Source organism: Mustela putorius, unplaced genomic scaffold (assembly GCF_011764305.1).
Source record: "Mustela putorius furo isolate JIRA1106 unplaced genomic scaffold, ASM1176430v1.1 tig00000095_pilon_pilon_pilon, whole genome shotgun sequence".
NCBI lineage: Eukaryota > Metazoa > Chordata > Mammalia > Carnivora > Mustelidae > Mustela > Mustela putorius.
Window position 1 is genome coordinate 11308893 of NW_025421280.1, and position 16851 is coordinate 11325743.

The 16851-nt window shown below is 40.1% G+C and overlaps 1 protein-coding gene across 5 annotated transcripts in view; it reads right to left on the bottom strand.

The window, feature by feature from the left end:
- PTPRG (protein tyrosine phosphatase receptor type G) overlaps positions 1 to 16851 on the bottom strand; it is a 698698-nt gene that overhangs the window by 282512 nt on the left and 399335 nt on the right. For all 5 annotated transcript variants that reach the window (XM_013052481.2, XM_013052475.2, XM_004738287.3 and 2 more), the window contains one exon: positions 10663 to 10842. In XM_013052481.2, the coding sequence (XP_012907935.1) occupies positions 10663 to 10842 (180 nt within the window). The remainder of the gene's footprint in view (positions 1 to 10662; positions 10843 to 16851) is intronic.

Here is a 16851-nt window from a genome sequence, read left to right on the forward strand (position 1 = left end):
TCCTAGGACAGGGACCACAGCAAGACTTGACAGAGATTTTAAGTGCTGAATAGATGCTCTGAATTCATTACAACACAGAGTAAAAAAACGTATTTTCTCTTCTTGATTGTTTCTATGCTTTGTTTACATCAAAGGGAAAAAAATATCAATGTGGTGCTGATCTGCTCTTCACACTTCCCTGATACTCTCTCATTTCCCCCTTGTACCCAAAAGTAAGTATTATGCTCAATTTAGTAACTTTGGTAATTTGATTTATATCACAGGTCACAGGCATATATATGCCTGTATTAGTCTCTCCAAGTCAAATAGAACAGGTCTTCCCATTAAGGTGTTGGTACCAAGTTTTCCTTTATAATCAATTTCTGTAATTAAAATAAAGAGAGCCAGTTGAAAGAAAAACAGTAAGTAGATACTACTGTGATAATAATAAAGGGGCACCTGGGTGGCTCAGTCAGTTGAGTGTCTGACTTCTGATCTCAGCTCACGTCTTAGTCTCAGGGTTGTGAGTTCAAGCCCTGAGTTGGGCTCCATGCTGGGAGTAATGAATTTTAATTTCAACTTTAAAACCACAGAAGTAAGTTGAATCGGATTAGGCGACATGATGGTATAACAGCTAACGGATAGAGACTGATAGGAAAGGAGGGGTAAACAGGAAAGGTACATGGGAGTGTAGAACAGGCCCTCTGGTTGTTGAACCACTACTGTGGACTGGGATGGAATCACAGCAGAACGACAAAGGGAGCAGAAGGAGCGAAGGCTTCAAATCTGGAGTTTCTGAACCTAGAGTTCATAGTCCACAGCAGGAGCCACCCAAGGGCTTTGGGTCTACACCCTTCTGAGACAGGAAGTAAAATGCAGAGCACAGGCACAGAGACAGAGACAGACTCTGGAGCCAGTTGAGTCTGAATTTGACTACTACTACCTGTCACACTCCACTTGTAGGAAAGGCATTACATTTCTTGGTGCTCTAGTTCCCATTCTTTAAAACTGGAATGTTACAACAGTAGCTTCACGGGTCTGCTGGGAGATCACAGGATTGACAAACGAGGATGCTTACAACAGTCATTGCTATATGACATTACAGCATAAAGATGACACTGTATAATTGCATAAGCGTTGTTTATAAAGGTTATTATCCTAGGGAGACAAGCCATAGCTTTTACAGACTTCTCCTGTGTCTGAGGCTCCCCCAAATGTAGTAATAGGCTGTGTGCAGCGGGAGGGAAAAGGTGGGAGTCACACGACAGATAAGGAATTGGGTTTTCTCCTGAGCTCGAAGGGATAACTGAGTACCTGGCATTCATGGCAATGTTTGCAGGACATCCACCCACTGTTTATAAATTAGACTCAACATGTCTATATGATGCTGGGCTAAAGCAAATGTTCATACCAAAATCTGAGTAAACAGCAGTAGGTGCCAAAAGTTAAATAAAAATGGATGGCAGGGAAACTAGCTGCTTGCTATTTACTTCCACTATTCCCAACCAATTTTTAACACTACAAAATGAGAAAAGACCACTATGATTGGATCTTGATGGTGGGACCCTTTACCCCCACCCCCAGACCACCCAAAATGCAGATGTCCACGAGGGGATGCTTAGGGCTCTTGGTAAAAGGGTAACATTCTGGTCTGGCAGTCAAGAAACATGAGCTTATCTAACATTGGCATTTATTTCTTCAAATATTTACCAACTTATGACGAGAGAAGAAAAGGTTAGTGAATCAGGCATAGATCTTGGCTTCAGGGAGGGTACAGCTGGGGGAAAGACAGGTCCTGGCAACTAAACAACAGCAGAAGCAGCTCAGCAAGTGGGACAAGTGGTAAGAGGGGAGTCCAAGCCCAGACAGGGGAAGGGAAGTGGGTATCTTCAAGGACTGATGAAATTACATGAGTTGATAGTTAAAGGAGCAACCTTGGGAAGTACTGACAAGAGGGGAGCTTGCCCAGAAAAAAAGAAGCTGATGCAAAGGCCCTGCTGTAGTGAGAGCAAGTAAGACAAAGCCAAGTGGTTGGTGCCCAGACAGCAGGGTGTGACACAGAAGCTGGGGAATGAGGCAGGGACAGCGATCAATCTATCTTCATCCCCAAGAGAAATGGAAAGCCCTTGATATGGCTGAAAGAAAGAACAAGAATGAAAGAGGGTGAGACAGAAAGACAGATATGATCAGATTTGGGAAATGAAATTATTCTGGCTACTAAATGAAGAAGGCATGGGAAGAAAGCAACACTAGTTGGTAGGAACAAAAGTTGAGACTTCACTATAGTCATCTGCTAAGGAGAGACTGGACATGTTAAGTTGGAGCAGCCTCAGACATCCAGGAGCTGTCAAGTCATGGGATTATCCCAAGTCTCAGTGAACTCACTGCTAAACCCAGCAAGATGAATAAAGTGGGTAAGTTGACCCTTGAATCATACAATGTATGACAGATATCAATCTAGCCGAGAGAACTATGCTCTAAAAAACAAAGACAGGCCTCAGACATGACCCCCAAAATTCAAAATTTACTTAAGTCTCCCTGTATAAAACAGCACTGGTTTTCCCATTATCACTGGTTATGTAATTGGCATGTAATCCGTTTCCATCTACCCCAAAACTTCTTTCTACTACCATGGCACAAGGGCTGGGGCTGTGGGAGTCAGAGGAAAAAAATGGAGCTGAGCAGACATGCTTGTAGCATATCTAGCTAAAGACAGACCCAATGAAACAGCTCTGACTTGAATTCCAGAGTTCAGACAAGACGAATGGAAAGAACCCAAGAATTTAGACCTCTGAAACAGGAAAAGTTTTACTTTTTAAAGTTTTTATCTTAATTTCAGTTAGTTAACATACAGCAGTTTATTAATTTCATGTGATTCAACAATTCTATACAGGACTCACTGTTCAACATAAGTGTGTTCTTAAAGCCTATCATCTGTTTCACTCACCCTCCCTCTGTAACCAGCAGTTTGTTCTCCATAGTTGAGAGTCTGTTTCTTGATTTGTCTCTTTCTTGTTTATTTCTTTTGTTTCTTAAATTCTAAAAATGAGTGACCACATGGTATCTGTCTTTCTCTGACTTATTTTATTTAGCATTATACTCTCTAACTCCATCCACGTGGTTAAAATGATAAGATTTCATTCTTTTTTACGGCTAAATAATATTCCATTGTATATCTATATAGCATCTCTTCTTTAACTGATCATCTATCGATGGACACTTGGGCTGCTTCCATACTTTCTCTATTGTAATCTATCTTCTTTAATTAATTTAACAATGATTTCCTGAATCCATCGATGTAAGGCACTGTGGCAAATGCAAATAAGTAGGAAAGAAAGTAGGCAAGGGAAAAAACACAGAGTAGACAAATATAAAATGGGAAAATGGAAGTAAATGAATGCATGATGACAAATGCCTTGACTATCTGTCCTTGGTGTGGGAGGAAAGAAAAAGTAGTGAACACCAAACACCAAAAGCTCTCCAAATAGTTAAAATTCACAGGAGCCCATGGCTTATTAACATACATCAGAAGCACCGTCTAAGTCTTAAATTCTGATCATTTAGCTAGAAGCTAATGCTAGGAATAGCAAGATTATCTTGAAATGTTCTTGATGAATGCATTACCTTTTCATTTTACAAAAATGAAAGAAAGGGAAATAACTTTAGATGAAATCAAATGAGAAGTGGCACAGTAGACAGTTATGGCTTCTCAGGAAGAAAAAGAGAGATGCTATCAGTCTTGTAAAGATATTTTAGACAACTTTCGAGAAGTGGGCTACGTACAACTAACTTGCTCTATTGATTATCCTGGATTGGATATATAGCCCTCTCAGGGGGTTAAGACAGATATGAACATTAAAACTGTTTTATGGGAAAGTTACTGTCTGTATGTAATAGGCTGCTTTAAATATTAACTTTCTATATTCATATTTTAATATCCAAAAGACAGTCTATTTTACAGATAAGTGACCTGTAAATTTCCATCACAAAAAATAAATACTCTCTACTGAATTTATTTTCTGGAAGAACAAAATTCACAAAAGGACTTTTGGAGAAAAAAACCCCACATGTTGGTTAAAAATTAATGGAGAACGAAAAAGAAGTTTTTTCTTCATCTAGGTATCCAAGATAAATATAAAATGAAGAACCAGAACAAAGAAAGACCATGTGGCTTCTGTGGGGCTTCTTTAATTAACCTTTTAATTTTTCTGGTAATTATAGATTCACTTGCAGTTGTAAGAGATAATGCAGTGGTCTTCTGTCCCCTTTGTCCAGTTCCTCAAAAGGGTAACATCTTGCAAAACCTTAGTTCGATGATATCGGGTTTTGTAAAAATGTTTTTGGAATGCAAATGTTTTTGGAATGCCAACAGTTTACTCAGAAGCAAATGTTACACTTTAATAACAAACCACACTGAAGCATTGTGTTTTTCCTCTCTTATGTTAGCAAATACACAGAAGAGCAATTTAAAAAATGAATTTACTTCAAAGGACAGGTTCTTACACCCACAAACACACACCTGTAATACTTGCCAAGGTTTTTCAAAAAGCACTTACGTCCAGAGCTCACTTTTGGGGAAGGCTACAACAGTGGTCAGGACCTGGATTTTTTTTTTTTTTTAAGATTTTAATTATGTATTTGGCAGACAGAGATCACAAGTAGGCAGAGAGAGAGGGAGGAGGAAGCAGGCTCCCCACCAAGGAGACAGCCCGATGCGGGGCTCGATCCCAGGACCCTGAAATCATGACCTAAGCCAAAGGCAGAGGCTTTAACCCACTGAGCCACCCAGGCACTGCAGGACCTGGATATTTTTAAAAAGCTCTTTAGGGAGTTTGGAAGTTTCCTTCTGCTTGACGCTCTAACTTTAGGTCAACTGGGAAATGTTGAGATTTCTGGGCCAGGCTTCTGAGGTATGGAAAGATTTCCTTGCAGATTTACTAGAAATAGTGAAGAACTTGTCCTGAGTCTGTTATGGGTCTTTCTCCCCAATGAAGAATTTCATTCTTTCTCTGCTTCTTCTTTGATTCAGGACTTCTTTCCTGGGCCTTTACCTGGGGTCTTGGGCTCTTCAGCATTTGGGGTCCCCAAACCCGGGAAGGCCTTTCTTTTCCCATGAGCTATATTAGGACAGGGCTGAATTTTGGAGACTTTCCTGTGGCACGTTTTTGCATGCCACTGGTAGCAGCAGAGGGAATTCATTTTTGGACTTCTAGCACTTGGTGCATTTCCTCTACTGGTTACTTTCTCCTCACATTCTGAGGTCTCTTCCTTCCTAGGTCCAGATTCCTTTTCTGGAACACCACCAGCTGTAGGTCCACCTCAACTTCAGTTAGGGCTGAAGATAAATGGGTGTCTTTCTAGGTTACCTATCAATACTACTCACTGGGAATATTATCAATCCTTACCCTTAATTTAGACACAGCACCCTACATTGTCTGTATACTGTTTTTCAGTTGAATTTATATGATCCATGCATAATGGACAAAGCAACTGAATCTTCATTTCTCCAAAATACTTGAAAATTCATGAACTCCTTTAGCATTTTAAGAAGTATAGGATGAAAGAAGTTTCTAGGTTTGTGCTTATTAAAAAAAAGGAAGAAGAAGAAGATTTAAAAAAACAAAGAAGATGAACAACACAGTGTGATTTTTGCACTCAAGTTTCTACACCACCATACGTTGAAACTTAAGAGAACAGAAAAATAATTCCAGGTTCTTGTTCAAACTTGCATATACATGATTGTCGTGTTTTATAAAACAGTCCTAGAGAATCATCATAGATTATTTGAGATATAGTCTGTCTAGGATGATGTCATGAATTTACAGTAAGTACAGTCTGAGAAGCAAAGGGATTTATTTCTGCTTCTCAGAAAGGTGTGCTTCTTCTCAAATTCTGATATAGATGTGCTCATATTTGGATGGCTATGCTAGAAAACCAGGCATACACACAGACATGCAACAAGTTGTGGATCACTCCAGGAAGTCAGCACGGTGACAGAGATTGAAAATCAGCTCCTGGAAGACCAAGGTCATGAATCAACTTGCATTGAGTGAACCCCCCCCACTCATCTAAAACCTGTCATTGGAGATACCAAGCTGAAAGCTGTCACTGAAACCTGTTATCTTTGCAGAAGGCTGTCAAGCATTGAAAGTCAAGTAGAAAACCACATCAAAGAGCCCAGCGAATTGCCTTTGGCAGGTTCTGGAATGTGGCACTGAGGTGGCACTCGGCTCTGAGGTCTGATTATACCCAGTAGGGCATAATTCAGATTGTTGGGGGAGTCAATATTCCCATCCTGGTTCTCCAAAGGATGCTCACATTGGAAACATAAAGCAGGACCACTGGTAGAGAAATTCTGAATTGTAACAATAAATATACAATCTACATTGGGGAAGGGAGGGAGAGGTGAAAAAGTGTGTACAGATAACCTTATCAGTCACACATATTTTTCCTGAGCAGATAGACCCAGATGGATGACTTAAGGTATAGGAGAGGGTAGCCTGAGATAAGGCAAGGAGAACTGATCATGAGAACATTACAAAGAAGAGTCTGAAGTCAGGAATCATGGTGCTGACTTGAGAAGCAATTCTATGAACACACCAGGCCAACCCAAAGCAATCAACCATGAATAATCTCAGACAAATGTTGATTTGGAGAAGGAAAATGGATCCCCCCAAAGTCGCCCATGTAGCCACTTAGGTCAAAAGAAAAGGCAATTCTGGGGCACCTGAGGGAGCACAGTTGGTTGAACACCGACCCCTGGTGTCAGCTTGGTTCTAATCTCAGGGTTGTGAGATGGAGCCCCGTGTCCAGCTCCACACTCAAGTGGAGTCTGCTTGAGTTTCTCTCTCTCCTCTCTCTGTGTTCTCCTCCCTGGACTCTGGGGGTTATCACATTCCAAAGGAAATACATAAAATTTTTAAACAGAAAGGAAAGAAGGAAGGATGGAAGGAAGGAGAAAGAAATAAAAAAAAAAAAAAGAAAGAAAAAGGCAAGTTTGTGACCCACAGTAAGAATGAAACCAAAAGGCTGACACTGAAGTTGTTATAGCCCAGTGTGGGGGCTGTGGCCAGCTAAGGCTGTTGAAAAGGATTACTAAGAATGGTTTGTAGTGACACACTTGGTTACAAAGGGATTATTTCAAAAAAAGAGAGAAAGACAGTGAGCTTGTTTTAATGGATTAGAGTTTTAAGAGTCAAAAAATAAGATACAAAAAATATACTTAGTACCAATAGAAACCCAGGTAGCACTAAGCAGAGACATAATATAACACCTCTGTGTTTATTTTCAGGTCACACAGTGTGAGCACAGCAAGGCATTCTCTAATTCCATGGACCATCTGAAACTGATAATTGCACAATAGTGATTAAGAGGGAGGCAGCTCTTTGTAGTAGCAATGGTGAAAATATGAAGTTCTGTATTCATAAATTTCCAAAGACAAATTAGGGCGATGGGGATAATTAAAGGCAGGAGCATCAGGTTGCTGGCCTGATATATAAACACAGGAGAACATGTTCCTCTGTCCTCTAATGTAATAGGAAATATTAAAGCAAAACCTTGGGGTACCTGGGTGGCTCAGTCAGTTAAGCTGCTGCCTTTGGCTCAGGTCATGATCTCAGGGTCCTGGGATTGACCCTGGCATCAGACTCCAAGCTGAGCGGGAAGCCTGCTTCTCCCCTACCTACCATTTCCCGTGCCTGTGTATGCTCTCTCCCTCCCTCTCTCTCTGTGTCAAATAAATAAATAAATAAATATCTTTAAAAAAATAAAAAAGCAAAAAACCAAAGAGGTAAGAATTTTACTTCCATTTGTGCATTTGGCACAGAGCTGTCCAACAGACCTTTTTGCAATGACAATGCACTTGATCTTGCTGCCTCCCTCCCTACGGTAACTGCTGACCATATATGGCTACCAAGCATTTCAAATAAGGCTGGTTTAACACTACCCATGATCCACAAATTCAGTGCAATCGCTATCAAAAGTCTATGGGTATTCTTCATAGAAACAGTAAAAAAAAACCTAAAATTTCTACAGAACCATAAAAGACCCTGAAGAGCCAAAGGAATTCTAAGAAAGAAGAATGAAGCTGGAGGCATTTCAAACTATGCTACAAAGCTACAGTAACCAAAAGAGTATGATACTGGTGTAGCAACACACACAGACTGATGAACAGAATCTAGAGTCCAGAAGAAAACCCACACATATACAATGTATAACCAACTAATATTTGACATGAGAGCCAAGAACACTCAGGGGAAAGGATAGTCTGTCTCTTCTATAAATGGCGTTGGAAAAACTAAGTATTCTCATGCAAAAGTTAATGAAGTTAGACTCCTACTTTACATTATTTACAATAATTAACTTGAAATGAATTAAAGACTCTAATGTATGACCTGAAGCCATAAAACTCCTAGAAGAAAACATCAGGTAAAAGCGCCTAGACATTGGTTTTAGTGATGATTTTCTGGACATACCACAAAAAGCACGAGCAACACAAACAAACCAAACAAATGAGACCACATTGAACTAAAAAGCTTCTTTCTCCACAGCAAAAGAAACAATTTAAAAAAATAAAAAGGCAATCTATTGAATAGGAAAAAAATTTGCAAACTATGCATGTGATAGAGATTTTAATACCCAATATACATAAAGAACTCATGCAAAAAACCCCAATAAAAACCCACTATAAAATAAAAACAAAACCCCAAAACAACTCAATAACCCTGGTTAAAAGTTGGCAAAAGATCCTAGGCATGTTCCCAAAGATACACCAAGGGCCAGTAGGTACACGAAAAGTGCTCAATGACCATCAGGAAAATGTAAATCAAAACCACAATAACGGCGCCTGGGGGACTCAGTTGGTTGAGCAACTGCCCTCAGGTCAGGTCATGATCCCGGAGTCTGGGGATCAAGTCCAACATCAGGCTCCCAGCTCCTCAGGGAGTCTGCTTCTCTCTCTGACGTACTCCCATCTCATTTGTTCTCTCTCTCTCTCTCCAGTAAAAAAATAAATAAAGTCTTCCAAAAAAGAAAAAAAAAAAAACAACACAAAAAACCCCACAATAAGATAGCTCCTCACACCTGTAAGGATGGCTATTATCAAGAAGACAAGACATAGAAAGTATTGGTGAGGATGTGGAGAAAAGAGAACCCTTGTACACTGTTGGTGGAAACAGAAATTGGTGCAGATGCTACAGAAATGAATATGGCAGTTCCTCAAAACACTAAAAATACAACTACCATATGATCCAACAATTCTACTTCTGGAAATTCTACTTCAGGAAATGAAATCACTATCCCAAAGAGATATCTGCCCCCTCCATGTTCGCTGTAGCATTATTCACAAGAGACGACACATAGAAACAATGAGTATCCACAACTGATGACCAGACAAGTAAAATATACATTGGAGTATTACTCTTCCATAAAAAAGAAAGAAATCGTGCCATTTGTGACAACATGGGTAGACCTTAAGGGCATTATATTCAGTGAAGTAAGTCAGACAAAGACAAATGTACTATGGTCTCACCTATATATGTTACCTAAAAAAGCTGAAATCGGGGCACCTGGGTGGCTCAGTGGGTTAAACCTCTGCCTTTGGCTCAGGTCATGATCTCGGGGTCCTGAGATCGAGTCCCACATTGGGCTCTCAGCTCAGCCGGGAGCCTGTTTCCCTCTCCCTCTCTCTCTGCCTGCCTTTCTGCTTACTTGTGATCTCTGTCAAATAAGTAAATAAATAACCTTTAAAAAAAAAAAAAAAGCTGAAATCATAGAAACAGAGAGTAGAATGGTGGTTGCCAGGGACTGAATGTGCAGTAAATGGAAAGATGTGATTAAAGGCTATAAAGATCCATTTTAAGAGAAGTAAGTTCTGGGGATGTATAATCATGGGGACTATAGTCAACAATGCCTTACTGCATACTTCAGAGCTGCTAAGAAAGTATGTCTTAAATGTTCTCACTAAAAGAAACAAAGGAAGGGAGGAAGGAAGGTGGGGGGAGGGAACGGAGGATGTGAAGTGATTAGAGTGTTAACTAACCAAGTATGGTAATTACTTGAAAATATAAACATGTATCAAATCATCACATTTTATATATATATTAAAGTTATATCATGTTAAATAAAAGTCAGATCTCCCCCCCCGCCCAAAAAAACTCCATGAAGATTTTAATGTGCATCCTCTGCTTTCAAACGCTGCACATAAACAACCTAACAAAGTCAGGGGGGATATACACACAAAAAAATATGTGGCTATTACCACTGAGGGAGTGAACTTTAGCCTTACTTACTGACGGACTTAATAGTTAAATTTAAATAGCCACATGTGGCTGGTGGTCACCATAAAGGTTAAAGCAGATTTCTGAAAGTCCATTTTATATACACTTTACCTATATGGATTCACTAAATCCTTACAACCTTATGAGGCTGATATTTTATTATGCACCTTATTGTATTTCTAAAACCCGAGGCACAGAGTGGTTAAGTAATTTGCCCCAAATAACACAGCTTGTAGAGCAAGTGGCTGGTTCTCGAACCAAGAGCTAATTCCAAAGCTCTCACTCTATGTTCCTTATAGCAACATGCACTACTGAAGGAGCAAAAACCATGGGTAAGGTAAATATTAGAGCCATCTAAAACCATTTCCCATTGATTTGTTGACTAGTAAAAAAGTCAGGAGTCTACCTGTCTTCCCTGTGTTTTTCATCCAGGTTTTGTTAGAAGACTCATTGTCAAAGCCATCCAGCTGCAGCTCCTGGTACTCTTCGCCGACCTGTGCATGCTGGTCTACAATGTCTATGGGAGACTGGAGACGGCCCCCGCAGCTGACACTAGATGTGACCCAGTGCTCAGGACCATAGGCACCTGTTAAAAGAGAACCACACTTCAGTCCTCATGACTCAAGGGTTAGGGGTGAAATGAACAGGATGTAAAAAGTCAACCACTGTATCTCTGAAAGTACATCACACCCCCACCCCACACCCCCCCGCCAATGTTCCCACCCAAAGATGTCAGTCTGTTGAAAACTATGGATCCAAGCCATTTGCTTGATAGGGCGATAAGATTAAAGAAAAGACATGTTCCTTAAGATGGTTTTGCTTCTTGATTTGTAATCAAACATTTGCTACTTTATCTGTAATCAGATTAAGGGAGCTGAGCAGAAGGGCTGTCAGAGTTGTTCGCATTTTTAAAAAATTCTAAGTAAGTCTTCTAAAATAAGCAAAGCATTTATTCACAAGAAACCACCTTCTTCTGTTCAGCATGTTTTGCTATTATCAACAGTATACCAAACACAACAGCTCCTATGAGTCTGTGAACTGGAAAAAGGAAAAATTAAAAATTAAAGGCCACATAACACAGGATGAGAGTGATGACAAAGAGTGGGGCAATGAGGCAGGATTATCTTTTGGTTAATCGGGGAAGATTTTTCGGTTTGGCCAGAAATTGTAAATTAGTGGATTCAGGTACTCACCTCTCCTCCTCAATCCCTCCCTGGCACAGGATATGGGGGTATAAAGGTGCACTCAGAATGAATGCAGCACTACATAAAGGCAGGCTTTTGGGGGGATACATGCAGCAGGAATGAAAATGCAACAGTGCAGAATCCTAGTGGGTAACAAGAAGGCATGGGCAGAGAAAATATACTGCACCCACCTGTCTGCACTACTTGGAAACGAAATAATCTGGGGGTGATGTCTATTAAGTTGATAACAGGCTCTGAGATTTTTTCTGCACCCAGCCTTTAACATTTTTGACATGACAAAGCAGGAGTGGCCCCTTGAAAGGAAACACCCTTTGCTAGAAAGATTTACATCTCTTTTTAAGAATAGGATATGAAATAAATCTAAATGTTACAATTTTTAGGTTTTCCAAACAATAAAGGATAATGTGCATATATATACATATATATATATATATATATAGAGAGAGAGAGAGAGAGAGAGAGAGACCTAGGTTTCAGTTTTAAATTTCTTCACATATCAGGGGCGCCTGGGTGGCTCAGTGGGTAAACCTCTGCCTTCAGCTCAGGTCATGATCTCAGGGTCCTGGGATCGAGCCCCATGTCAGGTTGTCTACTCAGTAGGGAGCCTGCTTCTCCTCTCTCTCTCTCTCTCTGCCTGCCTCTGCCTACTTGTGATTTCTGTCTGTCAAAAAGAAATAAACTCTTTAAAAAAAATAATAAAAATAAATTTCTTCACATATCAGATGAGGATGGAATAGCCAAAGTGATCTGAAGAGACCAACTCATCCAACCACCAGTACTTTTCCTACCTCTCTCTAAACCTAGCATCGTGGAATGGAGAAACAGAGACACCGTAAGTCTTCCTACTGCTGAATAAAAGCCTACACACTTGTGCCCAACACACTACCATGTTCACACAGGCCATCAATATCCCCACCCCCTAAGTCCATACAGCTCACAGTTGATGTAAACAATGGTCCCATGAAAAAAGAGACAACCACAGAACATCTTTTTAGTCACAGTAATGGTCAAGGCTGCAAGAGCAATCGATGTGACACCCCCCCCCCAAAAAATGATGCATATTCTTGCTACCTGGCCAATAACCTGGCTTCCTTCTACACCTGGGTCATTTTCCCTAATTCTCATCCGAAACAGGAAGATGGAAAAGACTATCAGGAAGAACATGCTAGCTGCTCCACAAAGGTTTAGCAACCTCAGGGCACTTTTCAGAATCATTTACAAGTGTTATAAGGCTTTCTAGAAAAAGTTAACATCACCATTTTCTTGACTATAAGGCTCCTTACTAAAAGAAGAAGCATCAAGTGCTTTTCACTCATGTTTCTTCACCTCTTGGACAAATTCCCTAAGACTCTGATGAGTCATAAAGGAACAGAGTGTGCATTTGCATATATTCTAGCCAAACTTTATTTTCATCTGCATCATTACATTTGAAGGAAAAAAGGAGGGGAAAAGGGACATAAGGAATAGCTCCAATTTCCTGTCCATTCTTTAAATTTTCTTCCAGAGGAATAAAGTGATTGTTGATGTGTCTCATGGGCCTATATGTTCAAATGATGGAAACTAATGTTTTATTTTTTTAAAAGATTTTATTTATTTGACAGTGGGGGGAAGGAGGGAGGGCACACACAAGCAGAGGGAGCTACAGGCAGAGGGGAAAGGAGATGCAGGCTCCCCATTGAATAGAGAGACCCAAGGCTGGGCTTGATCCCAGGATTCTGGGATCATGACCTGAGCCAAAGCCAGATGCTTACTGACTGCACCACCACGGCATCCCTGGAAGCTAAAGTTTTAATATCGTGTATGTGTGTGTGTGTGTAATGACATTTAGAAACTCACTAGTACGATAAAATTATACTCAATGAAAAAAATGCACAGTAAAACAAATCCAAACATGTTTGACTCCAAAGAAATAAGAATGCAAGCTGTCCTTAGTAAAAACACAGACACCTCGTAATTATCCTACTAATAAAGAAAAACTCTCAGAAGCACACTTTCCATTCATATTATTTCTCAAAACCTTCTAGACATGGGTGACATATAATTTAGCACTCTGTAAAAATATAATCAGGGTTCGTACCAGTGGGATTCATTTATTCACTGGTAACAATCTCAAGATTTAAGCCGACTACATGCTTGCTTTCACACTTCTACCCAATGTACATTCAAGTGCAATTTTAATTGAAACTGATCTTCCACTTCAGATTTTAAATTAATTTTTCTTTGAAGTGCTTCATGCTCCAGACACCCTTGCCTTGCAAAAACCCCTATGTCATTAGTGGAGGAAATAGAACGCTTTTCCAAGCTTGGGGGTATTGATTACCTATTCTCACATCGAAGCACCATCGCCATTCCACACTGTATAAATCTCTCCAGTGTTAAGACACTTTATAAAGCGCTGAGAATTATATCATTAATCATTTGCAGTTGTACAATCTCAGAGTATTGAATGCTTTGTTTTTCAGAAGTTTGAATAAATGCTTTTAAGTAAAAAACATGACACTAAATAAAGACCGTGGTTAACTTAAACCTAGTTTTGGGGAGAAAACCAATCAGCAAGAAGCCTTCCACCCTCAGATATGACATTCTCCATCTAAAATAAGAAGGAAAAGTCATTTGCACTTCAGTTTCCCCTTACTGACTCTTTCTTAGAATGAGAAGGACATGTGCAGTTGGCAACCGGACCCGTTTTCAATTGCTCACCAACTCCGACATAGCAACCTACTAGACAAGGCTGTCTTCCCAAAAGGGCTGGACTGGGAGCATAGAAACTACAGGGTGGTTGGGCTGCCCAAAGTAATTTGCCATTCGCCTGTTGAGAGTCTTGTGGGAATGCAATCTTCATGAAGACATACTGCCAACATATTTGCAGCCAGAGAATCTATATTGGCAGTAAAACCTCACTCAACCTGTGATGAAAGCTACTTTCTTTTTAGTGAATTCCATGAATGCATTTAAAACTCCTGCCCAAAGGTTTAATGTTACCGTCAATACACGCTGGTGGTTTCCATGAGGCATATGCACAAGGGCCATGTACCAACTTGGCAATGGACACCTGTGTTCTTTGGGACAGCCTATCACTCATGTAATTTGTTGCCCACTCCTTAATTTAATGTCTGTCTTCCTCATTAGTTTGTGACTCTCAGAAGAGGTTCCTTCTCTGTGTTGTTTACCATTATTGCCATACGTAAAGCAGAGCCCTACCTACAGAGTGTTGCTAATACATATTTTTGCGCACAAATACATGAATTAGAAGATGACATTAAAGAGTTGCATAGTTGTGTCTCCTAATGACACTATGGTGCTATTTTAGTTTTAATTTTATACTTTTATCTGCTGACTTCTTCCTACTCTTCCTGACTCCCTTGGTTTCAAGAGTCAGGAGGTCAACCTCCTTCCTTTCATCACTAATAGGTTAAATTAGTCTGAATGGGGAGAAGGTACAACAAGCAGTTTATGAAGCCCAAGATGGAAGGTATGTGCAAATTTAACTAGCCCACTAAAGGCAATTACACTTTTTTTAAAGAAAGGAATGTGACAGAACTTTGCTTTCAATGCCTTTACTGAAGCATGATTATTTTTAAGGCTCTCTTATTTTTTCTGTTCTTTAGCAGAGTTCTCTATTGAAAGAAGGTCAGTTAAAGACCAAAACCAGTCTTGTTCATCAGTTCATCACTGTACACATTTAAATATGGACTTGACACCTGCTCTGTACCAGCCACAGTGCTACAAAATGGATGCCAGCAGGTGGAGCTGCCACAGTTCACCTGGGTTTACCCTGGACAACTGAAGCTGCCAGAGGCTCAGTCTGTTCATCTGTACAATGGGGAAAATTAATGGTATCCAAGCCATAGGGTAGTTTTGAGGATTAAATGAGATAAGCAATGGAAAGTACTTTACGAAGTACCCAACAACGGGGTATATGGGTGGTTCCAGTGGTTAAGCATCTGCCTTCAGCTCAGATCATGATCCTGGGGTCCTGGGATCAAGGCACATGTCAGGTTCGCTGCTCAGTGTGTGTGTGTGTTGGGAGGGGGGGTGTCTGCTTCTCCCTTTCCCTCTCCCTTTGTTCTCTCTCTCAAATACACAAATGAAAGAAGAGCCCAACAACGAAAACTCCATAAATAGTGGCTACACTACCACTGCTATTATTACAAAAATGTGTCCCAGGCCCTCAAGAACTTGATTGTCTAATGGAGAAAACAAGCATGTAGTCCAATCAAAGGCTAAGGCAGGTCGATACAAGCATCTTGCCATATACAAAGAGAGAAGAGAGGCCCTCACCTCCCCAAGGGCAGGACTTTAAAGGTGACATTTCAGGGGAGTCACTCCTTGAAACACTGAAAAGTATACTGGGCCCTGGTGCTTCCCATTTTGGAGAATGCGAGTCAAAAAGTACCCTTGAAGCTCTGGGAAGTGGAGCTTACGCCCATCGACAGCTGGACTTAGTGCCTAGCTTTCAAAGAACAGAAAAAGCAAGCTTCCCAGTGGAGAAGCCTGGTAATTCCACCTTAACCAGGTAGTGAACGTTACCATCACCTGTGATGCTACACACCATTATGCACATCTTGACAGATGTGGTAAGAAGGGCATATCACCTCTGTAGGTTCTTTCTAAAAATCTATAGCCTCTGTCTAATCATGAGGAAAACACATCAAACAAACCCAAACTGAAGAACATTCTATGAAACACTTGGCTGATACTCCTCAAAAACGTCAAGGTCATGAACAACCAGGAAAGACTGAAAATTTGTCACAGAACAAAGAAGACTAAAGAGGGAAAAAACACACACACACACACACCCAAAAAATTTGCATGGTGGTATTCTAGCTTGAGTAGCAAAACCAAACATGGAAATGAGTGGGAAAACTCATTAGCTCTGAATGAAGTTGAGTCAGTTAATACACCCTTGCTTGTTTCCTGGTTGTTCTTTGTCAATAGGGTCATTTTCCTGTGGTTACTCCGACGAGAAGAAGAAATATTTATGAAACTGATCAGAAGTCAAATAAAATCTAAGTTTTGTGAATATCCGTATTTTATTGGATTTACTGTTATATATTTGGGAGTAGGTCTATGGCCTAACAGATAAAGGTGATGGGCACTGGTTTATAGATAATGCTGAGATTGCTGTCCTCAGCTCTTTGTATGAATTTCCACTGAGCAAAACCAAAGTAAGAGAGATTTGTTTGAAGAAAACACAGCAAGCATGTGGGTGATATTTCATTATTTAACATTATATAAAAACATTATAAAGTTGGAGAAACTCACCTTTAAAAACTGTAGTTATGGAAGAACATTATTAGCTTAATTTATGACTCATTTGTGCATTAAAAGAACCACTTCTACCTCCCTGGTGTACCATTAAGAAGCCACTGTATTTTTCTTGTTTTGAG